We start from the raw sequence: 26,792 nt of genomic DNA on the forward strand, positions 1-26,792 counted from the left end.
TACAGAACACTAAAGAAATTAAAGAAGACCTTAGAAGATGGAAAAATCTCCCTTGTTCTTGGATAGGCAGAATTAATACTGTCAAAATGACCATACTACCAAAAGCACTCTACAGATTCATTGCATTCCTAATCACAATCCCAATGACATTCCTCATAGAAATATAAAAAGCAATCATGAAATTCATCTGGAAAAATAAGAGACCCAGAACAGCCAAAGAAATCCTCAGCAAGAAGAGTGAAGCAGGTAGAATCCTCTATACCAGACCTTAAACTAAACTATAGAGCAATAATAACAAAAACAGCACAGTATTAGCACCAAAATAGACTTGTAGATCAATGGTTCAGAATAGAAGACACAAAGACAAACCCACATAAATACAGTTATCTCATACTAGACAAGGGCACCAAAAAACATATATTGGAGAAAAGATAGCCTCTTCAACAAATGGTGCTGGGAAAACTGAAAATCCATATGCAGCAAAATGAAATTAAGCCCGTATCTCTCACCATGCACTAAACTCAATTCAAAGTGGATTAGGGAACTAGAAATTAAACAGAGACCTTGTGCCTAATAGAAGAAAAAATAGGCCCAAATCTTCATTATGTCAGATTAGCCCCCTACTTCGTTATTAAGACTTCTATAGCACAAGAAATAAAATCAAGAATCAATAAATGGGATGGATTCAAACTGGAAAGCTTCTCCTTGGCAAAAGAAACAGTGAGATGAGTAGAAAGCCTACAGGATGGAAGCAAATTTTTACCACATGCACATCAGATAGAGCAGTAATCTCTAGGATATATAAATAATTCAAAAAGTTAAACACCAAAAATCAAACAACACAATCAGTAAATGGGCCAAGAACTAAACAGTCACTTCTCAGAAGACGATATACAATCAATCAACAAATATATGAAAAAAATGTTGAACATCGCTAGCAATTAGAGAAATGCAAATCAAAACTACTCTAAGATTTCATCTCACTCCAGTCAGAATGGCAGCTATTATGCAGACAAACAACTATAAGTGTTGGTGAGGATGTCAGGGGAAAGACACACTCATACATTGCTGGTAGGACTGTAAATTGGTGCAATGAATATAGAAAGTAGTATGGAGATTCCTTGGAAAACTGAGAATGGAACCACCATTTGACCCAGCTATCCCACTTCTCAGTTTATACCCAAAGGACTTAAAGACTGCATAGTACAGTGACAAAGCCACATCAATGTTTTTAGCAGCACAATTCACAATAGCTAAATTGTGGAACCAACCTAGATGCCCTTCAGTAAATTAATGGATAAAAAATGTGGTATATATACCCAATGGAATATTACTCAGCAATAAAAGAGAATAAAATCATGGCATTTGCAGGTGAATGGATGGAGTTGGAGTATATTTTGATAAGTGAAGTCAACCAATATCCCCCCAAAAAAGGCCAAATGTTTTCTCTGTTATGAGGATGCTGATCCATAATGGGGATGTGGTGGGAGCATAGGATGAATGGAGGAACTTTGGATAGGGCAAAATGTGGGGAGGGGAAGGGGGAATGGGAGTAGGAAAGATGGTGGAATGACTTACCCTAAGTACATGTATGAAGACACAAATGGTGTGACTTACTTTGTATACACCCAGAGACATAAAAAACTGTGCTCTATATGTATACTATGAATTGTAATTCATTCTGCTGTCATGTATAACAAATTCAAATAAAGAAATTTAAAATAAAATTTTAAAGAAAGAATGTGGTACTCAAAATCAGAATGGTGTTTTAGACCTGGTTCTACTATTACATAACTGTATGATCTTTAGAAAGTTAATTTGTATTTCTGAACCTCAGTTTCTTCATGTAAAAATTAAAGATCAGGGGCTGGGGCTGTAGCTCAGTGGTAGAGCACTTGCCTTGCAGGTGTGACACCCTGGGTTCAATTCTCAGCACAAGAAAGAGAGAGAGAGAGAGAGAGAGAGAGAGAGAGAGAGAGAGAGAGAGAGAGAGAGATATGAATGGTGTCCATCTACAACTTTAAAAAAATTATAAAATGAAGATCAGATTATAGATACTATCTATAGGTCTTTCCATCTCTGTTGTTCTAAAGATCCAGAATCTCATATCCCTATCTACAGTATTAGTTGTTTGAAAATAGAAACTATAGTCCCAAGTATTAACCAGAGTTTTCTTACATTAAAATCATCTGGAGAATTTGATTAAATGAAGATTTTAGGTACTATTCTCAGAACTTCTAGATCACAATCTTCAAGTGTGAAGCCTGCACTTCTTGCTTCTTGCTTACCCATACCAAACACTGAGAACCATTGTATTTAGCACATTGATAAACCATTGTTGGTTGTTAGAGCTTCAGGGACAACCAAGCTAGATGATTTAATACAATGAACTAGTAAAGATGAATAAAGTAAGGAAGCACATGGATTTTTTTCAACATACAAAGGCATATTTAATATGGTATGAAAACAAGCAAAAGGAAACAGCAGCTCCTTTAAGTATCAGAACTTTCACATATACTATACATTTTAAAGTTGAGTTGACTCCTTTTTTTCTAGTAGATACAAATAAAGTGCCAACCCTAATATTCTAAGACAACTTTTTAGTAGTCTCATCCTTACAAACCTTGAATATAAAAAAGTTTCTTTTTCAAAAAATATTGTCCATTATAATTATACATAATAGTGGGATTCATTATGACCTATTCATACACACACATAGCATAAATTAGTCTATGCAATCATTATGCCCTGGTATTAAAATCAAGCACTTCATTCTGCTTTTGCAGGAAGGATCTCTTGGCTTCTTATTTAGCATAATTGCTAAAAGGTTTGGGCTATTTGGTTTCCAAAGCATTAGCAGGATGTAAACAAAATAATGTAAATGGGAAAGACAACAACTAGCAGTGAGGATGGTGATAAAAATTGAAAAAGCAGATAAAGAATTAATATAATGAATGTTCTTTATAAGAATCAAAAATCACCAAGAAAAGGGACTATTGTGCTCATAATCTTTGTTTAGGTTTATAAGAAAATATGCAACATATTTTTAGAAAAGTTTAAAATGTTAGAAGAACTTAACCCTTAAAGTAAGATTTGTTTATTTAGAACTTCTACCTTATTTAGAACATTTAGCATGGTCCAATGAAATCATATCCATGAGGTGTGAATAATAAAGGCCTAGTTTCACTTCCCATCTTGGGAGAAACAAAGAGACTCATATGCCAAGACTTAAATGGATATTTAAGTCCAATTCTGTAGTCCTAAGCCCCAGAGATTACTGTAAAAACCCTGATAAAAGATTGAAAGAATCAGAGTACATCAGTAATTCTTAAAAATAATTCAAACAGTTATATTTCAAGATGCATGTTTCCAAGAAAATGGGACTATAACCAAATGTAAAACAAACACACAAAGTTCACTAGGAAGGAATGAAATATCCTGTGTAATACTGAAATATTTTAAGCTTAAGGTATTATTAGTAATTATATCCCCTTTATTATGTTTTAGATATGAGGTATTTCCAAAAATCTCATATGTGAGACAATGCAAGAATTTTCAGAGGTGAAATGTTTACATTATGAGAGGTATAAAGTAATTGGCACATTAATTCAATAATATGGATTAACTGTGCTATAACTGTAGGCAGGTAGGGTGAAGCTAGAGGAAGTAGGTCAGTGGGGGCATGACTTTGGAGTTTATATATTTTGTCCCTGGTGAGAAGTTTTCTCTCTGATTCCTGGTTGCCATGTCCTGAGCTGCTTTCCTCCACCACACCCTTCCACCATGATGCTGTGCCTCACCTCAGGCCCAGAGCAATGGAGGGAACTGAAACTGGACCGAACCTCTGAAACCCTCAGCCAAAATAAACTTTTCTCCCTCTACATTGTTCTTGTCAGGTTTTTGCTCACAACAAGGAAAAAGCTGATTAAAACATATAGGATTTTAGTCTAAAAGAAGTTCAACAATGCTGAAGAACAGAGTTTGATGGCAGGAGGACTAACTAAATATGACTAATAAGGTAGATAGATAGAAGCTGGACCATAGTGGGCTTTATAAAATTATAAAAGGAGTTTTTAATTTATTCTACAAAAAATAAGATACCATTAAAGGGATGTAAATAGGTTTGGTATAACTTAGCATGCATGACAGAAGGAAACTGGCTATAGAGTAGGATTAGATGGGGGCAAGACTTTAAGAATTACAACCAAATAGAGGCTCTTGCCATGATACAAGTGAATTAAACTAGTGTGGTAGTGGGAAAATGGGTGAATTCAAGGCACACACAGGGTAGAAATAACAGATCAGAGCAATTGATTCAAACTGGAGAGTGAAGGATACAAAATTGGCAAAAATAATTCTAAGTTTCTGGCTCAAGCAACAGAGTGCATGATGGCAACACTGACTAAAATAGGGAAAATGGAAAAAGGGATATGTTTTTGTTTTGTTGTGTTTGTTCTTTATGGTTAGGGAGATGGAAATGATGAGACTACTTTGGACATGCTTATTTTAAGGATTTTGTGGAATAATCAAGTGGACATACCTAATAAAATGTTGAATATAGAAATATGATGTTCAACAGAAGTCAGAAATGTAGGGTGAGATGAAAGTATGATGAGCAATTGAGGTGAGGCTACAAAAGTCTTGGCTCCTTGTCTCAAGGTACGACTATTCCATTTATGATTCCTATCTCCTTGTATTGTCAAATTGAGGCTATAATTCACATGAAATCACACTTTTGCTTAACTTTACCCATTCCCCTATCTTGTTGCCTTACTTTCTTACAGTTTTCTGCTGTGAGTATTCTCTTAATAAATCCTTTGCTCAAGAATACTTCCATCAGATGGAATTAGCAAAGACAGTAGAATGAATTGGACATAACTTTCCTATGTTCTTGTATGAATACACAACCAGTGAATCTCCACATCATGTACAACCACAAGAGTGGGAAATTTTACTCCATGTATGCATGATATGTCAAAATACACTCTACTGTCATGTGTAACTAAAAAGAACAAATAAATAAATTTTAAAATGAATATTTCTGTCATGCCCTGCTTCTAGAGAATATAATCTAAGTACCCAGGAATTCTGTCTCTGAAGTCAAAGAACATCATACTATATATGTATATTTTATGTATACTTCTCTCCTCATGTTTTATTTTATGAAACAAAAAAAGATAGTGGTGGGTGGAGGAATGGGTAAGAGGCAAGTAGAAGCAATCAAACAGACCACTTCTTCAATAAGCACGAATGTAAAGAGGAGCAAACATTACAGGGACTATCTGTAGAGAAAATTTTTAAGTTTAAGATGAGAGATTCCTTATCATTTTTAAATGTTAATGCACCAAATCCCAAAAAAGGTGTAGTTTGAAGATTTATGAGAGAAGAGATAAAATTAATAGCAAAAGCTGGAGACAACTGCTTTTAAGATATCACAGAGGGGATTCAACATGAGCTACGGACCTGCCTAGGAAGATCTTTGAGGTCTCTTTTTGTGGGAGAGGGGTACCAGGGGCACACAACCACTGAGCCCCATCCCCAGCCCTATTTTGTATTTTATTTAGAGACAGGGTCTCACTGAGTTGTTTAGTGCCTCGCTTTTGCTGAGGCTGGCTTTGAACTCATGATCCTTCTGTCTCAACCTCTGGAGCCACTGGGATTACAGGCATGCACCACTGAGCCCGACTTTGAGGTCTCTTTTTATCTTGAGATTCTGAGCTGATAATTTTTCTCTCAAATACAATGTAATATATCAGAAACCAGAGTATTTGGTTCATCTGAGGAAAACTCTGAAATGTGAGGTAAGCATTTATCAAATTCTTCTTTTGCCCCAAACCTTAAGTATTCTTACCCGCCAATATCTTGCTTTACAAAGTCCCCAGGTTCTTGTCGTCTTGATTCCCCTTGGCCAGTCGTTCCAGGGAGAATATTAATCAGAAAAAGAAGCCCAAGTCTGGTAATGTAGAAATGACACATATGTGTGATCATCATCTTCTCGGGTACTAACTTGGAGAGACCTGTGAAATCCACAATACAAGGAAAGGGGAATGGACAAAAGGGTAGAAAACAAAGGGAGGGAGGGGGAAACAGATTAAAATGTATTCAGCTCTATTGGAACCATTTAACTCTTCTAGTATTCAGTTACAGAATGCTTAACCTGATATCCTCCTTCCCCCAGCTCATCAGTGCTACCAAAATCCACACCAATATAGGACACTTTTTCTGAATACACCAGAGCTCATCAAAAAAAGGATACATAGGATAGTATAAAGAATTCTAGATCAAAAATCAAGAAACTTAACATATATTTCCATCTCTTTCCTTGTCTTCCTCTATGATGAAGTAACTTCCAGAACTTCCCTTAGCCTCAATTACCCCTTATACTCCAAGAGCTTAAAATGGTCTCTCACATCTTTATTTTATTTCTCCTAATGCCACTTGACCTTTAGTGTCACAAAGGCTTTTCCTTTAATTAACAGTGTAATAATGTAGAACTTCTGGCATATTAAGACCTGGAGACTTGCCAGGTAAGGTAGCACACACCTGTAAAACCAGCAGTTTAAGAGGCTGAAGCAGAGATATGTTACATATGATCAGCTATTACCATTAAATGAATATGTCTATTGGTATATGTTCAGACAACCATCAATAAATGCAGAGATAGACTTTACACAAATAGATACCTAAATCATTATAACAAACTTTGTGGTGTTTCAAATGATCATAGTGCATAAACTGAAAACTGTGATACTCACAGTGCCTTCAAACAAAATAAAGTGTTCATATAGCTGGAGATAAGTTGATTCATGCAAAGAGGTATTTGATTTATTTATCCTTAAGTGACATAGTTTAAGAGAAAATGGTCCTACTGTGAGAGTAGACTACCATGACGCAGAACAGAATATCATGGTCCGTAAGCAGGCAGACACAGTCAAAAATTTTCACAGGAGCAGAGAGGCAAGATACAAATGAAAGTGGGGTATCAATGACTACCATGAGTAAATAATTATCTATAATATTTGGATACACAACTATAGTGAAAACATCCATGGTGAACAAACTAAAAATTACAGGAAAAGAATATCATGTAATTACAGATGACTGTAGCAGGAGCAGAATGGCTATGAAACAGAATGAGACAAACCTTAGGCAGTTTCAGATAATCATGGTGTCTGAATGGGTTATTCATGATATATGAACACATTACCATGACACATACTCAAGTCACATAACATATGATTGCACAGGCAAATTAGCAAATGGTTACTCTACCTATTCACCCTACTCGAGAGCTAATAGAGAGGACAAGGAACAAAGAAAGAGAAAATATCATACATAAAATTGAAAAATTGAAAATTAACACCTCCATCTCAGAATCGATCTCTTCTACCTCCATCTCTTCTAGAATCCATATCTGTACCTGTTCTCCAGGAGAAAACTCATAACTTAACTCAGATGTTAGACCTACAAACCTGAGTCTCAGATATTCACATACAGCCCCCCCCCACACAGCATCAATGGGCCTCTTGCAGTCTGTCCCACCTCAATTAATAGTAATTCCACCCTTCCACTTGCTCAGAGTAAAGCTTTGATATCAATCTTGACTCCTCTGTTACTCTTATACCCTACATACAATGTATCAGTAAGCCCCAACTGATATTCCATTCAAAAGGAAACATATCCAGGTAACAACCACTGCTCCTTACCTCCTCCAATATCATCTGGCTTGTTGTCTCTTTTCAAGATTATTGTAAAAGCTTTCTAACTTAGCTTGTTGCCTCTGCCCTTATTCCCCTTACTTCTATTCTACAAAAAGCAGCCAGAGTACACTTTCAAATTGTTATATCAGATCATGTCTCTTCAATTTCTCAAAATCCTCCAATGCCTTCCCATTTCAAAAGCTTCACTGGGATCTACAAGGCCCTAGATGAACTCATCCCCAAATAGCTGGCTAACTTTATCTCCTATTAGCACTCCATTCTGGCCACTGTGGCTTCCTTGCTGCTCATTGATTATTCTGGGCATTTTCACTTGCTGGAGACTCTACCTAGAATTTTCATCCATCTAACTTTCAGATAGTTTGTTCCTCCACTTCCTTCAGGTTTTAATTCAAATAACACCCTTGCACTGAGGCCTTCTCTAGCCACCCTTTGTAAAATTTCCCTAATAATTTCTACATATTTGCTTGCTCTATTTTCTTCATTTGCACTTCTAATATATATTTTATGTATTTTTGTTATTGTATGCTTCCCTAATAAAATATTTAAATGGGGACAAGGATATATGCAGTTGTCCCTTGGTATCTGTGTGATATTCTAAGACACATCTCCCTAAACCAAAATCTGCAGATGTTCAAGTGCCTTTTATAAAATGGTGAAATATTCACATACAATCTATGTATATCCTCTAGTATACTGCAAATCCTCTCCAGATTACATATAATACCTAATACAATGTAAATTTTATGCGAATCATTGTTATACTATATTGTTTAGGGAATGACAAGAGGAAAAGTTTGGATATAATCCAGAGATATAATTTCTTTGAATATTTCCAATTTATGGTTGTCTGAATCTGTAGATACAGAACTTTCATAGAAGAGTGCTTAACAAGCCAGTCACAGTGGCACATGTCTGTAATCCCATTGTCTCAGGAGGCTGAGGCAGAAGGATTGTGAGTTCAAAGCCAACCTCAGCAAAAGCAAGGTGCTAAGCAACTCAGTGAGACCCTGTCTCTAAATAAAATACAAAATGGGGCTGAGGATGTGGCTCAGTAGTTGAGTGCCCCTGAGTTCAATCCCTGGTACCAAAACAAAAGTGCTTAACAAATAATGGGTACTTTAAAAATAACAAGTGAATGTTACTATGGCAAAGACATAACCCTAAACAAAGTAAAATGGTATAAAGGATTGAATATACGATGGACTTTGGAACCTGCCAGACCAAGAGTGTATAAGAAATTACCAAATACTAGTTGTTTTAGGCTTTAAAGACCTCTTTATTCAATTAAAATGTGGATAATAACATAGGGACTATAAAACTTAAATAAGATAATATATATAAAATGCCTAGCGAAGGACCTACTTCTTCTGTTACATCCTGTCCAAGTACAAATGTATCTTGTCATGAATATTTGAGCACCTGCTATGTACAAGGTACAGATACAGCCAGTTCTTCTATTGGATTTGTTATTAAAATTAAATATTTTATAGATCATAATGTTGTGTCAACTTGTTCAATTTCAAATTTCTATATGGTATGTTAAGAATTGTAAGTAATTGACTACAAAATCTTTTAAGAATGAGCAATACTTTAAACCTTGGTGCATTTATATGGACTTAGATGAAACTCTGGTTATAAACTTGGGGGAAGGAATAAAAGAGTTTATTTTATAGCATCTGGGAAACAATACTTGGGATGAGTGTGTGCATGCAAAGTTCTGAGAATGCCAATATCTGGAGTTTTCGAGGTACTGTGCTCTACAGTGAGCCTCAGCTCTCCCCTAATCTAGTCATCCATTCCTAAGGTCATATTCTAAGCTTTGTTGATAAAAAATCCATGATCTCAAATGACTCTCTGATCACATCTTTCCAAATCATTTTATGGAGTACCTTCATACTATCGATTCTTCTGTCTCCTGCTCCAATATCTCTGATCCTTTGAATATAACCTTTGAATTACACATTATCACCTTTGTGTTCTCTTTAACTTTCTTATCCTTCTTGGATTACACACAGAGACCATGATTAAAATCAGTATAATCATTCTCCAGTACGTACCTTAAACACACTTGCTTCTCTCTTACTCTGTTGTAGCTGCCTGGGAAAACATAAATTCTTGTTAAATTCAACCCTTTACCAGCAAACAAACACTTGAATATAGCTAGAGGAAAATTCACAATTATGCCTGAGTGCCCTCTCTAGGTTTTCAACATACTTCTAATGTCCCAGGATCTTTTATATTTGCTAAACCAATTTACTCTCCCACTCTCTGATACAATAATTTTAAATTTCTTTTCTCTGCTTAAATCTCCAAAATTTCTTCCCCCAGACTCTCAACAAAAGGCTTTGCTTGTTTTATCAAGAAAAACAAAAGCAATCAGAAAACAATGCCTCCATTTACATAATATCAATTATACCAACCTACCTGAATCTCAGCCGTATATTCTACCTTCCCTCTATTATCAAAGGCCTCTGTGATCCTGTTTAACACTAGCCCACCCACACATGCCCTGGATCCTATTCCCCGTTCCATGATGAAGGATATTATTCCTGTTATATCTCTTCCACACTTGTCAGTATTGTTCTCTAGTGGCTCATTCCCTGCAGTATAAAAACAATGTAATATCATCCATTGTCAAAAAGAAAAAAAATTTCTCCCTTGACATGACATTGCCCTCCAACTCTTTCCCACTTTCTCAGCTTCATTTCAGTAATTTTCTATATCACTACTTCAGCTTCCTCCCTAATCATCCTCTAATACCATCTACACCAATCAAGTATTTTCACTTATAACTCCACTGAAATTACTTTCTATTAATTCATTCAAAACTTATGGAATAATATATACCAGACACCATCCTAAGTGCTGGAAATATAGCAGTAAAAAAGCAAAAAAAAAAAATGGAATCTACAAAGAAATAGAAGAACAATAGACCTAGGATTTATCTCTCATATTTCAAATCCACCTATTGTCCAATCCACATTCATACCTCAAATTTTCTGTTTTATACCCTATATCCAAATTATCATTCTGTTGACTTTAGAACATATGCAAAATCTACTTCACCCATTCTTTATCGCTCCTAAGGTGTTGGGTACACAATATCATCTCCCAGCCTCATGACTCCAATAAATGCCTGCTATGCTTTGAATATGGTTTGTAGCCACCAAAATTCATGTTGAGGCTTGGTCCCCATTGTGACAGTGTTAGGAGGTGGCCCTAGAGAAAGATGTTTGGGTTATCACAGATATAGTCCCCAGAAATTCAAGCTTTTCTCTTTGAGTGATTTTTCACTCTCACAGGGTGGTTTAGTTATCATAGCAGCAAGTCATTATAAAGCAAGTATACCTTTCATGTTCTCCCCTTTCTGCACATGAATTCTACTTTCTACTAAGAGCTTAAGCAGCATGAGACCTTTATCAGAAGCTAAGCAGATACTGATGCCTGGCTTTTGGACTTCACTGGCTCCAGAATCATGTGCCACAATAAGCTTCTTTCTTTTAGGGTTATTCAACCTCAGGTGTTGTATTTTAGCGACAGAAAATAGACTAAGACAATGGTCTACCTTGTCTCTGTGCTTACACATTTTCCCCTTTATAATCCATTCTCTGAACAGCAACTGAAGTGAGATTTTTGAAAATATAAGTCAGATTATATCATCCCTTTTCCAATTTTTCCCAATGGATTTTCACTGGATACAGAGTACCTGAGATGATCTTAAGAATCTAGTTGATTTGACCACTAGCTACCTCTCAAAACTCCTATCTTTCCACTCTTCCTTTCCTCTATTCATACCAACTCATAGTTGTATCCTGATACTCCCTGTAAATACCCAAGGCTCCAGGTTTAGGGACATCACACTTGCTCCTCCTTCTTTGGTAAATTTTTTTTTCCATATATCAGATTGACTCATTTCTTCACTATCTTCAGGATTCTATTCCCATATACCAATTCAGATACATCTTCTCTGATCTCCTTTATTTAAAACTGTGCAGTTTTAAATAAATTATTATTATTCAGTTTTGTTATAGGATATATCACTACCTAAAATTACACTGCACATTTATTTGTTCATGGTCTACTTGTCTCATTGGCTATGTCTCATTAGTGCAGAGGTTGCAGAGCAGTGCCAGGCACATGATAGCTACCTAATGAAAATGTTTGCTGCAGAAAAAGAGCAAATGCTTTTCTGAGTTCATACCTATAGAATCTGCCATCCTTTCCTTTTCAGAGATCTATTTTCAAGACTATTCTTCCCTTTTAAATCTTTCCTCCATGCCCATCCAATCCTTCATTTTATGGAAAACAAATGCTTCTCTGCCTGCAGTTTCTTAACAGAAAACATTATGTATTTTTGGCTTTATGTCAAAGACACTTCTTCACATAGTGTAACTCCATATGTAGCACAACAAAATCATTGAGTAATATTCAATGATCTTTTGATTGATCATAAACTAGCATTCTTCCCTATTATTATTAATTGTGCCAAACTTTTGTCATTTCTGTCAAGTCACCTACATAAGAAAACATATTCTGGGCTGGGGATGTGGCTCAAGCGGTAGCGCGCTTGCCTGGCATGCGTGCGGCCCGGGTTCGATCCTCAGCACCACATACAAAGATGTTGTGTCCGCCCAGAACTAAAAAATAAATATTAAAAAAATTCTCTCTCTCTCTCCTCTCTCACTCTCTCTTTAAAAAAAAAAAAGAAAACATATTCTTTTTCGGCAAAGAGTCAAGATGATCAGGAGAGGAAAACCACTAACAGCAGACAATAATAGCTAATTTCTAGCTATGATCTTTTATCATTCCTTTATTAATCAATGTTATGTGTTAGATGTGACATGTCCCCCAAAAGCTCATGTGTGGGACAATGCAAGAGAGTTAAAAGGTTTAATGATTGGGTCATGACAGACTTAACCTAATCAGTTAATTAATCACCTGATGGGATTAACTAAGTGGTGACTAAAGTTGTGTGTGGCTGGGGGAGGTGAATCCCTGGGGTGTAGGGTACATATTTTGTCTGGTGAGCAGAGTGCTTTCTGTTTCCTGGTCATCATATCCTGAGCTGTTTCCCTCCACCACATTCTTCCGCCCTTATGTTCTGCCTCACCTCAAGCCCCAGGAAATGGAGTCCACCATCTATGGAGTTAGACCTCTGAAATCATGAGGCCCAAAATAAACTTTTCTTTACTCTAAAATTGTTCTTGTCAGGTCTTTTAGTCACGGTGCCAAAAAAGCTGACTAAAACAATCAAGACTCTTGAACTAGTGATATAAAATTGTTTACTCCACCATATTCACCTTCTATTCATTCTTTCATAAACTGCCTTCTGCCTCCTTCTCTGTTTCACTGAAACTGCTATATGAATGATCACCTATAAAATAATAAACTATGCTTTAGAGAATCCACTAGGTTAAACTTCTTTATTTCCTTTTTTATGTTTTTATTAGGGCATTGCAGTTATACATAATAGTGGGGATAATTTTGACATTATCATGCATGCTTGGAATATAATTTGCTCCTCTTCAGTTCTGAGTACTTTCTCTTTCCCTCTCCTCCTCCCTTCCCCTATTTCCCTTCTTCTACTCCTTGATCTTCCTTCTATTTAATTACTCTTTTATGGATATGTATAAAGGTTAAATTCACTGTGATATATGTATGTATGTACAGAGCATAATTTGGTCAATTCTATTCCACTGTTATTCCCTTTAGCATTCACTCAAGCCTGCCCCTCAATCTCCTCCCTTTACTCCACTAATCACCCTTTTATTTCCATGGGATAATTCCTCTTCTTCTTCCCTTATTTTAGCTTAGTTTCTTCATTTGAGAGAAAATATCCAACAAAAAAATATGATGATTATAAATATCTATGCTCCAAATGTTGGTTAACCTATATATGAAACAAATCCTTCACAATTTAAAGAATCAAATATACCACAATACAATAACACTGGGTGATGTCAACAAATCTCTCTTACCATTAGAAAGGTCATCCAGACATAAACTAAGGAAAGATTCTTCAGAACTAAAAAATAAATACTACTAATCAAATGGACCTAACCAACATCTATATACTATTTCATTCATTGAAAACTGCATTTACTTTCTTCTCAGCAGCACATGGAGCTTTGTCTAAAATAGATCATATTTTAGAGCACAAAGCAAGACTTAGCAAATACAAAAGGAAAATAGACATAGTTGCCTCCATCCTATCAGATCATAATGGAATGAAACTAGAAATCAATAAGATAAAAAACAGAAAGCATTTTAATATCTGAAGAGTAAATAATACACTTTTGACTGAGTAATGAATTATTTATTTAGTTTGATAACATTGACCAGAAACTCCTTCACTTAAATTCTTTGAATTCCATGAATTCTTTGAATTCCTAGAAATACTACACTTGCTTTCATGTCTAATCTGATCCTTGTTGAGGATTTCTAGATGAATACTTCTAAATTTGAGGTTCCCTTATTTTGAATTAATGCAATACAAAAGAGTTGGCATTCATATATTAGAAAGAACATTTGGCCTTTGGTGTTGGGGGACTGGCTTATTTCACTTAGCATGACAGTTTCCAGTTCCATCCATTTACTGGCAAATGCCATAATTTCATTCTTCTTTTTGGCTGAGTAATATTCCATTGTGTATATATACCACATGAAATGGGGTGCACTCCATGTATGTATAATATGTCAAAAAACACCCTACTGTCATGTGTATCTAAAAATAACCAAAACAAAAAAATATGATCAAAAACAAAGTATAAAAATATAATGGAAATTATATCTTCTTTCAATTTTTCATTAAAAGGGACAGATAACAATAGAAAACAGTGGGCAGAGAGAAATTTGATTATCAAGACTAATGGAAAAAAGGCAAAACTCCAGTGTCTAAAAAGATTTTATATATATACAACTTCTAGAAATAAAAAGAATTTTGGATAGTATATGTATTACTTGACCTACACTAAATACAAAGAAAAACAATCTTATATCTTCTACACTAGATGAAGAGAAAAACTTGAATAATTAAAAAAACTATCAAAATAAGAACCAATGTAAATCTGTATCATGTAGATCCAGAATGAGAAGTTATACTCCATATATGTATAATTTGTCAAAATATATTCTACTGTCACGTATAACTAATGAGAACAAATAAAAAATAAGAAATAAACTAAAGAAAAATAAAAAAGGAGAAATAAAAAGAATTAAAATGATAGTTTCAAATACAGATAAATCAGCAAACATAGACATATAAATGAATTAAAGGCTCAGTTAATCATAAACAACTTCAGCAAAGTAGCAGGATATAAAATTAACACCAATAAATCAACTGCATTTCTATACACCAAGGATGAATCAACTGAAAGATAAATCAGGAAAACTATCCATTCATAATAGCCTTGAAAAATTAAATACATGGGTATTAATGTAACAAAAGAGGCGAAAGACTTCTACAATGAAAACTACAGAACACTAAAGATGGAAATTAAAGAGAGCCTTAGAAAATGGAAAGATCTCTTACATTCTTGGATAGGCAGAATTAATATTTTGAAAATGGCCATACTACTAAAGGTACTATACAGATTAAATGCAATTCCTACAAAAATTTTAAAGACATTATTCATAGAAATAGAAAAAAGAAGTCATGAAATTCATCTGGAAAAATAAGAGGCACAGAATAGCCAAAACAATCCTCAGCAAGAAAAGTGAAGCAGAGGCATCACAATACCAGTCCTTAAATTATATTGCAGAGCTACAGTTAAAAAAAAAAAAGCAGCATGGCATAGGCACAAAAACAGTCATGAAACCCAATTGTGCAAAATAAAGGAGAGGGAGATAAACCCACATAAATACAATTATTTCATACTAGACAAGCATACCAAAAAATATATCAGAAAAAAAGATAGCTTATTCAACAAATAGTGCTGGAAAAACCGGCAATCCATATGGAGCAAAATGAAATCAACCTCTCTCACCCTGCACAAAACCCACCTCAAAGTGGATCAAGGATGTAGGCACTAGACCAGAGACTCTTCACCTACTAGGAGAAAAAGTAGGACCAACTCTCCATCATGTCAACTTAGGAACCAAATTCCTCAACAAGACCCCTAAAGTGCAAGAAGTAAAGTCAAGAATCAATAAATAGGATGGTATCAAACTAAAAAGCTTCTTCACAGCAAAGGAAACAATCAAGAATGTGAAGAAAGAGCCTACTGAATGGGAGAAAATCTTTGCTACCTGCATCTCAGATGGAGCATTAATATACAAGATATACAAAGAACTCAAAAAACTTAACACCAAAAACAAATAAATAACCCAAATAGTTAAAGGAAAAGGAACGCACTTCACAGAAGAAATACAAATGGTCAACAAACACATGAAAACACAAACAACTACTTTGCTGAAGTTGTTTATGATTAACTGAGCCTTTAAATCCTAATTCTAGCAATTAGAGAAATGAAATTAAAACTACACTGAAATTTCATCTCTCTCCAGTCAGAATGGCAATTATCAAGAATGCAAGTAACAATAAATGTTGGCGAAGATGTGGGGAAAAAGGTAAACACATACATTGCTAGTGGGACTGCAAATTGGTGCAATCACTCTGAAAAGTGGTATAGAGATTCCTTAGAAAACTTAGAATTGAACTACCAATTGACCCAGTTATCCCACACCTCGGTTTATTCCCAAAGGAATTAATATCAGCACACTACAGTGATGCAGCCACATCAATGTTTATATTAGCTCAACTCACAATAGCCAAGCTATGGAACCAACCTAGGTGCCTTCAACAGATGAATGTATAAAGAAAATGTGGTGTATATTCACATGTAATATTACTCAGCCATAAAGAAGAATGAAATTGTGACATTTGCCTGTAATTAGATGGAACTGGAGACTATCATGCCTTATTTCAATAAGGCAATCCCAAAAAACCAAAGGCTAAATGTTGTCTCTGATATGCATATGCTAACACACAAAAAGAAGCGGGTAAGAATAGAAGTCTATTGGATTAGACAAAGGAGAATGAATGAAGGGAAGGGAGGGGGAGTGGGGGTAGGAAAGACAGTAGAATGCATTGGACATAACTTCCCTATGTTCATATATAAATACATCACAGTGAAACTCCACATCATGTACAACCACAAGAATGGGATCCTAATTAGAATAAGTTATACTCCATGTATGCATGATATGTCAAAATAGACTCTACTCTCATGTATATATAAAAATAAATTTTAAAAGGCTCAGTTCAAATAAAAAGATTATAAGAGTTGGCTAGAAATAAGAAAGGGGAAGTACTTGGGACTGAAGTGGAGTAAATTATAATACGTGCGTATATTATTTTCTAAAATGAACCCCAATATCATGTAAAACTATAATGCAGTAATAAAATGGAAATAAAACAACAAAAATTTTAAAATAGTAAAGACTAAATGAACTTCATGCCACTTAAGAGTCATATCAAATCTGTAAACCCAGCAACTCATGAGGCTAAGGCAGGATGATGATAAGTTCAAGGCCAGCCTCCACAATTTAGCAAAGCCCTAAGCAACTTAGTAAAGCCCTGCCTCAATGTGAAAAATAAAAATGGCTGGGCATGTGGCTCAGAGGTTAAGTGCCCCTAAGTTCAATTCCCATTACCAAAATAAATAAGTAAATAAATAATGACTCATATCTAAAACATAAGGGAACAAAAAGTTTTAAAGTTAAAAAGATATATTAAATATTAACCAAAATTATTTTAATATCAGGAAATAAAAACTTGAATGTAAAAGTGTTTTATTAGAAATAAAGGTGAAAGCTCTATATAATAAAAGCTTCAACTTACAGGAAGATATGAAAAATTTTACATATTAAAATATTTAAAGCAAAATTCACAAAACTACAAAGAAACACTCATGTTTCTCATCACAATGGGAAATTTAGCACACCTCTTTCAGAAATGAAGAGATTAAACAGAGTAAAGAAATCAAAGAGATGTAGAAAATTCCAACAAGATTGAGTGACACACCTGACGTATCGGAAACATATTGAATACTGCACTCCTGATAGCAAAAAAGCACACATTTTTAATCTCACTAGGTATATTTACAAAAATTTATGGCTCTATAAGGCAATGAACAATAGATTTAAAATTCTTGATACACTATGGAATATTTTATATGGCCACATGAAATCAAGGTAACCATTAATTGAGAAAGAAAAAAATCCACAAATGATTAGAAATTAAGAAACACAGTTCTAGTCAGGTACAATGGCTCACACTTGCAATCCCAGCAGCTCAGGAAGCTAAGACAGGATTCCAAGTTTAAGGCCAGCTTCAGCCACTCAGTGAGGCTCTAAGCAATTTTGTCAGACCCTGTCTCAAGATAAAAAGGGCTGGGAATGTGCTCAGTGTAAATTGTTCCTGGGTTAAATCCTCAGTGCTCATGCCACACACCCCAAAAATAAAGAAACACACTTCTAAATAACCAAAATAAAATCAAAGTACATATTAGGACATATTCTTAACTATACAATAACAAAATCACTATCAAACTTCTGGTATACAGTAATTATGGAAAAACATAGAGGAGTACAAAAACTAAATCTTAATGAACTAAGCATCTATCTCAGTAAGAAAGAAAATAATTTAAATACGTTATTACAAAAGGAAGGAAAATAGTAGTAAAATTCGAACATAAGTTTTTGAAATAAGAAATAACTTATAAAAAAGAATATTATGAAGACCAAATTGATTCTGAAATAATATTAAATAGATCTTAAGTGGGTAATTAAACAATTTTATGTTAACACATGAATATTTAGACCAAATGAAAGCTATTTATTGAAAAACATATTAAACATTATGAAGGAGAAATTAGAGAAGGTGAATAGGCCAATAAGAAGTAAAGAAATTGAAATATTAGCCAACAATCCACCCACCAGGAAAACATATGGCCAGATGTCTTTCCTCTGTGTTGGCTGACATTCAACAGATAATGTAAATCATGCACAAATTCGTCCCCAGAGTAATAAAAGATAGAACACCCCCAACTTATATTATTATGACAACAATTGCAAGAAAGGAACATCACTGGCAAAAATCCAAAGGAACTTTAGTAAATTATACCCAAACCTAAAATAATACATCATGGCTAGAGTTAGGTTTAGCCAACGAATTCATGGTTAGTTGAGTATTAGAATGTCAATTAACATAATAGTTCACATGAACATAATTAAGGAGAAAAATGTTAGGCTCTTATCAATATAAGTAAGAACAAAAGGGAATTTCCTTGAATTGAGAGTATCTACAAAGCAACTCACAAAAAACACATATCTAAAGCAGAAATGATTAAAATTGTTCTTTTGAGATCAGAAACATGATGAAACTCCTACCTTCTATTGAAAATCCCAGAAAGACATGTAAAATAAGAATAAGAGATAAGTCTTGAAAAGGAAAAAAATAAAATTAATAGCTATATATGAAATGAATGTGTCTACAGAAAATGCTAAATAACCAACAGGTGAATTATTACAATTTATAAGATAGTTTATCCAGATAGCCAGATAAAACATAACGTTCAGAAACCAATCATGCTATAAATAAAAATTGCATTCATGAGAGCATAAAATTTTAAATAAATCTAACAAATAATATGTAAAATTTCTGTAGGAGAAATGTATAGAATTTTATTTAGAGAGAAAATAAAGACCTAAATAAATGAACAGATACAACTTTAAACACAATTTTGTAATGATGTCAATACCACAAAATCTAATTTATTTTTGATTGATAAATCTGGACAAGTTAGTTCTAAAATTTATATGTAATTGCAAATGACCAAGAAGAGCTTCTAGGTGTCTCAAGGAAGAAATGGATATCATCTACCAAATATCAAGAGATATTTTTCAGTTTCTCATTTATTAATATTATTTTAATTGATAAATCATAATTGTATACATGTATGGAGTGCAATGTGACATTTTTAAATAGTTTTTTTAGTTGTTGAGAGACCTTTATTTTATTTGTTTATTTTTATGTGGTGCTGAGGATTGAACCCAGTGCCTCACACATGCTAGGCAAGCACTCTACTGCTGAGCTACAGCCCCAGCCCCACAATGCGACATTTTGATATATGTTTACCACGTGTGATTAGATTGAACTAATATATCCATCACCTTGCTTACCTATCACTTTCTATGGTAATACATTTGAAATTTATTCAGTTCCTTTTAAAATATACAAAATATTATTATTTACTAGAGTCCTCCTGACCTGTAATAGATCTCAAAACTTATTATTCCTATTAATTTTCAGCTTTGTATCTTTCTATTAACAATTCCCCGATGTCTCTCTGTCCCTTACTGCAGCCTCTGGTAACTTATCTTTCTACTCTCTGCTTTTATGAGTTGAACATTTTTAGATACCACATATAAGTGAGATCATGCAGTATTTATCTTTCTGTGCCTGGCTTATTTCACATTAGCATAATGTTCTCCAGGTTTATCCATGCTGTCACCAGTATTGCCTTCTTTTTAAAGGCTAACTAATATTCTATTATGTATACTGATCACATTTTTTTTCATTTTTTTTCTTTATTGGACATTTTCATATCTCAGCTATTATCAATAATGCTGTAACAAACAGCAGTACAGATATCCCTTTGATATATTGATTTCAATTCAGTTAATACATGCTCAAAAGTGGGATACATATGGTAGTTCTATTTTTAGTTTTTTAAGGAGCCTCCATAATCTTTTCCATAATGGTTATACTCACTCACATTCCCAGCAGCAATATGCAGGAGTTTACATTCCTCTCCAGTCTCACTAATGCATCCTATCTTTTGTATTTTTTATAAAAGCTGATCTAATAGGTGTGATATGATGTTATTATGGTTTTAATTTGCATTTCCCTAATAATGGTGTGAAGCATTTCCTCATAACTTTTGTCCATCTGTATGTCTACTTTTGAAAAATGTCAGTTGAGGTCCTTTGGCCATTTTAAATTGGATCATATACATTTATTGATTGATCAAAAAATTTAAAATCTCATAACATCATTATGATATGAAGTAACAGGAATCACCTAAACTTTTGGAAGTAGTATAAAAGGCACAACCTCTTTAGAGAACAGTATGACATCAGATCATAAAGTCAATATACAAACTCATGATCTATTACTTCCTCTGCTAGACACAAACCTTCAAAAAACTTATGAGCAAAAATGCCAAGTTAATTATGACAGAATCTTCACAAAGGTGCTATTCTTGAAAACAATTTCGAAAAAAAATATGTGTCTATCTTATAATATAATTGATAAATTGTGCTATATTCATACAATATACTAGCGTATAACTGTGAAATAGAATTAGCTAAAATTAAATGCAACAACTTGAAAATATCTAAGAAACAATGTTAAACAAACAAGCATCACACAGAGAAACACAGCATTATTTTGTTCAAATAAAGTTCAAAAGGAGCAAAACCAAAGTGAATTTGTTTCTATCTATATATAATAAAGTGATTTTAAAAAGTTAGATTCAGTTGAAAAAGTTGAGATCAGAAGTGGGTTTATTATATGGTTCAGAAGTAGTCACTTTTTTATAGATCTTGAATTGGTAGTGGTTACAGAGTTGTCATTTTATAATTATTCTTAAACAATGTATATCTTTATATAACAATTCTATAGTGTGCTATATTTCATATATTTTAAAATTAAAATACATAAAAATAAATCTTATACACATTACATGCTGAAAATTTAAGATTGTTGATTTCATCAATATACTTCTTTAAGAATTTAGTCTGAGGATTGATTAGAGAAATGCAACTAAAGCAATGAGGCATCACTCCATCTGTCAAATGAACAAAGGGTTTTTAAAATAAATGCTAAGCAAAACAGGAAAATTATATATATTTAATAAATCTATGCAACCTTACTTGAAAACAATCTGGCAGCATGAATAAAATGCCTGTAAAAATGCTTGATCTGAATCATGAATTGTATTTCTAGAAATGTACCTAAAATTTTAAAAAATCATGTTTAAATATATTTACCACAATATCACTATATTGTGCTATATAGCACAATTTTTAAATGATTTTAACTGTGCATATTAAGAGAATGACTGAATAAATAATCATCATTGATACATCTAAATATACAGTTTAAAATTACATTTTAAAAATATTTTCATGTGGGAAAATGTAAATGACATATCAGTATGTGTGCAAATCAGGATATATAGCTCAGAAAAAATGTTTCCACTCAAGGACAAATACTGTGAAAACAGAGAATGGAATTGAACACAACATTTCTCAAAGAGAATAATTAATGCACAGGAGCACAGAATCAATATGAGTACCCACTTGATCATGGAGCATTGTCTATATAAGATAACCATAGTGTATAAATAGGTGGCTAAGAGCTTCTCCATAGAACCACATAAATCAATAGTCTGTAACGATGATCAAGAGCCAACTATGGATTGTCAACTTGCACACATTTAACTCTGAACATAAATACCAGATGTACACAATGCAAAAGTTGACAACCATTAAATATTAGAAGGCATCAATATTCTAAGAGCACTCAGAAAGAGTGCATATTAAAGTGACAATGGTAAAAAAGTATACAGCCATGGCGAAGGAAAGAATCCTGGATGCTGTCACCAATAATATGAAGTTATTTAACCATGGAACACACCATAATAATTCTGGGGACATAAAAGTAGAATAACGATTATTCAGGTAGATATTTCATATGATTAAAAATATTAAAACAGGGCTGGGGCTGTAGCTCAGTGGTAGAGCACTTGCCTGGCATGTGTGAGGCACTGGGTTTGATTCTCAGCACCATATATAAATAAATAAATAAAATAAAGGTGTTGTGCCCATCTACAACTGAAAAAAAAATTTAAATATTAAAACAAATGGATTTGCTTCAGGAGCAGATAAAACAATGCAAAAGTTTATGCTGGTACATTCTTAAGCATCCATGGTGCATGAACTGCTGTCACTTAAGAAGGAAAAATTTATTATGATAGTCAAAAAACCTGTGCTGAAAGGCATGAAATAGTAGATATTCACACATTTAAAAAGAGCAGCATAGTGATAGAATAGTGGACAAACATACTATATATGCTAACCATTTAATATTTATAATACTTTATTCTTCATACAGGAGTAGATAGATGTGATTTAGAAGAAGACACACATACTGAATAAGTACAACTTTATGTTTTAAGACAAAAGGAGATGGTACTAATGATCTCCCTATTGAAGTATTCATCTTGCATGACTTAAACACAAAGCATGGAAAGAGGTGGCTTTAGTCCAGAAGCAGAGGGTAATGGTATAAAAGGAAACACCTTAGCATAGATCAAGAAGACCATCCATTGCACATGAATACTCATCAACAATATTTGAGAATTTGACCATGATGCATACCAAATTAACTCGGAATACCAGTTGAAACTAATGAAACAGGAAGAATTAGCTATGGTGCAACAATAAGTGAACATAATACAGATTAAATCACAAGTGTATTATGTAATAAAAACATGGAGCATGAATTTAACAAATGGCTTTGGTCCAAGAGCTGAAGAAATTAATGAAATGAAGATCCTATGATACATGCCCAAATGACCATGGTGCATGATGAAGGGGCACTTCTGGGGTCTGAGTATTTGACTATGATGCATAATCAGGGAGTCCTGCACCATATTATAGGAAGAAATGCAATCATTTAAGAGCAGATCTATATAGCTCAAGTGCATATAGTAATTGATATATGGTAATGATGCAAAATGAGATCATGAGCACATCATCACAATGCACCCTCATATAACGCAGCAAAATTAACACTTTGAAATGATATAGGAAGATGGTATTGGAATAGCAGTAGTGATAGTCTGGAGGAAAACCATCATGCATAAGATAATGCATAGTCCAAGATACAGAATATGGCATTATCAGTGCAGGATCAAACCATAATGGTTCATGCTCAGAAAACTGTTGCTTCTATGCTACACAGACAGAAAAGCATGTTAAATGATCAAAAATTTTGTGGCAGAAAAACAATATTAGAGTTTGTTTAAATGGATATTGTATGAGATAAAAATAATGCATTAGAGGAACAAATATTTTGGGGGAAAAGCAAATATGGAAAATAGAAATAACATAGTATGTGCTTAAATAGCAATGGGCCATGAATAAACAGATGTTTGAGCTTCTAATATACAACCAGATAACCTCAAAATGTTGAAGTCAGGACATAGAAGCAATAGGATATGATACAGGAAATGACAGCTATTATAAGAAACCATATAAAGAACAAACTGAATGAAATAAATTTGATATATAAACTTATTTATATAACATGGAAGATGGAAATCTCATTACAACAGTAGGTGTGATTATATCATATGCAGAAAACCATATATCAGCATAATCACACAACCATGGAGATGAACATATAGTTATGTTTTAGAAGTAAGCAGGGATAGTAGGTAGACAAAGACATAAAATAGTACCTACTGAAATGGGCATGGTACAATATTTTTTTAAATAATAAAATAAGATGAAATGGAATGGTCTAGGAACAGATGACAGTGACCCAATAGATGGCATTATGTCAAGTATTCAGACTATATTTGTGCATTGAAAAATCTCCACCAGTGCTTAATTAAGCATGATAGAGAACAAAGAAAAACAGTCCTGGTATAATGATGATGATGATAGTTTATATTTATTTAGTAATTATTGTACATCAAGAACCCAGTACTTACATGTAATAACATTTTACTCTGACAACAGCAAATGAAGTAAATGATATTATTACTATTATTTTAGGGTTGAGGAAACCAAGGTAAAAAGATAAGATGTGACTTGCACATAGGTGTATCGTCACTCTATATCAGTATTTCCTCGGATGGACATAAGAGATTTTTTAAAACACACATACAGTAGAGGAACCAATGACTACATTGCAGATCTACACAGCAATCCTTATTGCATAAATAACCATAGTCTATTATCAAACATTCCTGATGTGCAAGCAGCCACCACAGTAGTCAGAACATTTGACCACTCAGATGATTCTACAATATAAGCTGACATCCAGGATGATGGAGGCATAGGCAAACACAGTGCTGTCATAATTAATAAACTATTATTCATGATACAGGAAAATCTATTCTTCCATTCTCAATTCAAGAATAGATGATTGCATTTTTACATAATCATAGTGTGAGTATAAGTATGCGGTACAATTCGAAGCACAGCACATGAGCAGAAAATGCTTATATATGATCAGTCCACTGTGTACAATGAGCTGATACCAATATGAAAGGGAAGACAGACAGGTACAATGAACAAAAGTACAAAGTGAAGATTGCACAAATGATACCAATATATGCTTTTTTAAAAAGCCACAATACAGGAAAAAAAATACCTTGATCTGGGGCAGATGGTAATGAAGAGAAACACTATGATATGCTGAAATGAGCCCATGAAAGAAAAACTATCCCCAGTGTTTGAGCATTTGGCCATGATTTGCACCAACATAAATTAAAACATGAGCTATCAATTATGATAACAGATACAAGCAAAAATTGTATTGTAGTCAATTATGATGCTTTTTTGCGGGGGAGATACGATTAATAATAAAAACATAGTACAGGAAAGATGGCTTTGAAAAAATAATAGAGGACATTGGTGCAAAATAAGAAATGAAGGCATAACATCAGTTGACCATGTTGAATGGACAATCACCACCAATAACTTAGTATGTGACTGAGATGCACAACCAACCAATCTTGGGGTGCAAACTGAAATCATAACAAAGAAAAGGGAGACAATACAAATAATATAACAAATATCACTGAAAACAATATTTACCATGTTCCAGGCACTAATCTAAGCATTTTATATTTAATTCTGAATCCTCACAACAACCCTATGAGGTAGGTATCATTAGCATTATTTTGTAGTTGAGAAAACAGAGACAGAGAGGGGTGAAATGACTTGCTCATAGACATCAAGAAATTAAATGGCAGAACTAGGATTCAACCAAGCAGACTGGTTTCAGAATCAGCACTGTAAATTTACACTGATGGTGCCATGCTTCCTTAGATGGATGTGGTACAAGATTAAAACACAGAGCACAGGAACAAATGGCTTTGATCCAGAAGTAGACGGCTATGTAGCAAAAGTAGACACCGTAGCACATGCTCAAACATCCGTGGTGCATGAGCAGCCACCACAGGAGTCTGAGCATTTGACCACGATGCACACTCAGAAGGTTCTGCAACATAAGCTGACATCCAGTATATAGGAGTAGATACTGAGGACGAAGGAGGAGGCAAACATATTGAAGTAACAATCACAGTACACAAAATGATATTCATGGTACAGAAAATTTCATTTTATTACAAAACAGAGAATGGTGGTGTGTTTTCAGATAATCATGATGAGTGAGCACAAGATGATAGTAAAACTCCAAGCAATAAAATAGCATAATGCATTATGTATATTCACACAACCATGGAAAATGAGCCAACAGCAACTTATAGCCAAGAGAAAAGTTATGATAAAAATAACCATGTGTGGACAACTCATAGATGGATATGGGACAAGATTGAAACATCCCCATACATGAAACTTTGTTTCAGAAGCAGGCAGCAAAGGTGCATAGAGAAACAGCATGGAACATAAAACAGTTGATAAAATCCATCATCAGAGTTTGATCACTACACTATGACATAGCAGTCATGGCACAGGAGTTAAGAGACATAAATATGGTACACAAATTTATTTTCTGAGAAGAAAACCACGCTGTGGTGTCCACTCAGATAGATACTGTGCTGTACAAAAAACCTATGGGCTTTACTCCATGAGTAGATGGCCAAACAAGACCTGATAGCATATGCTCAAATGATTATATTGCATGAGGAGCCAACACTAGTATTTGAGCAACACTAGTATTTGTGATACTTATCTATACAAACCCATGACATGAATTGAGAGTGGTGATACAGGAACAGATACTATGCATAGTGAAATAGATATGGT

At 34.0% G+C, this 26,792-nt stretch overlaps 1 protein-coding gene across 1 annotated transcript in view; it reads right to left on the reverse strand.

The window, feature by feature from the left end:
* Window positions 1-26,792, reverse strand: part of GABRA3 (gamma-aminobutyric acid type A receptor subunit alpha3) — a 228,760-nt gene that overhangs the window by 125,380 nt on the left and 76,588 nt on the right. The window contains exons 2-3 of the mRNA XM_081277644.1: window positions 9,779-9,818; window positions 5,852-6,017 (exon numbers count right to left, since the gene is read on the reverse strand). Coding sequence (XP_081133770.1) covers window positions 5,852-5,991 — 140 coding nt within the window. The 5' untranslated portion in view covers window positions 5,992-6,017; window positions 9,779-9,818. The remainder of the gene's footprint in view (window positions 1-5,851; window positions 6,018-9,778; window positions 9,819-26,792) is intronic.

The sequence above is a fragment of the Spermophilus citellus genome (genome assembly GCF_964194105.1).
Source record: "Spermophilus citellus genome assembly, chromosome: X".
Lineage (NCBI taxonomy): Eukaryota > Metazoa > Chordata > Mammalia > Rodentia > Sciuridae > Spermophilus > Spermophilus citellus.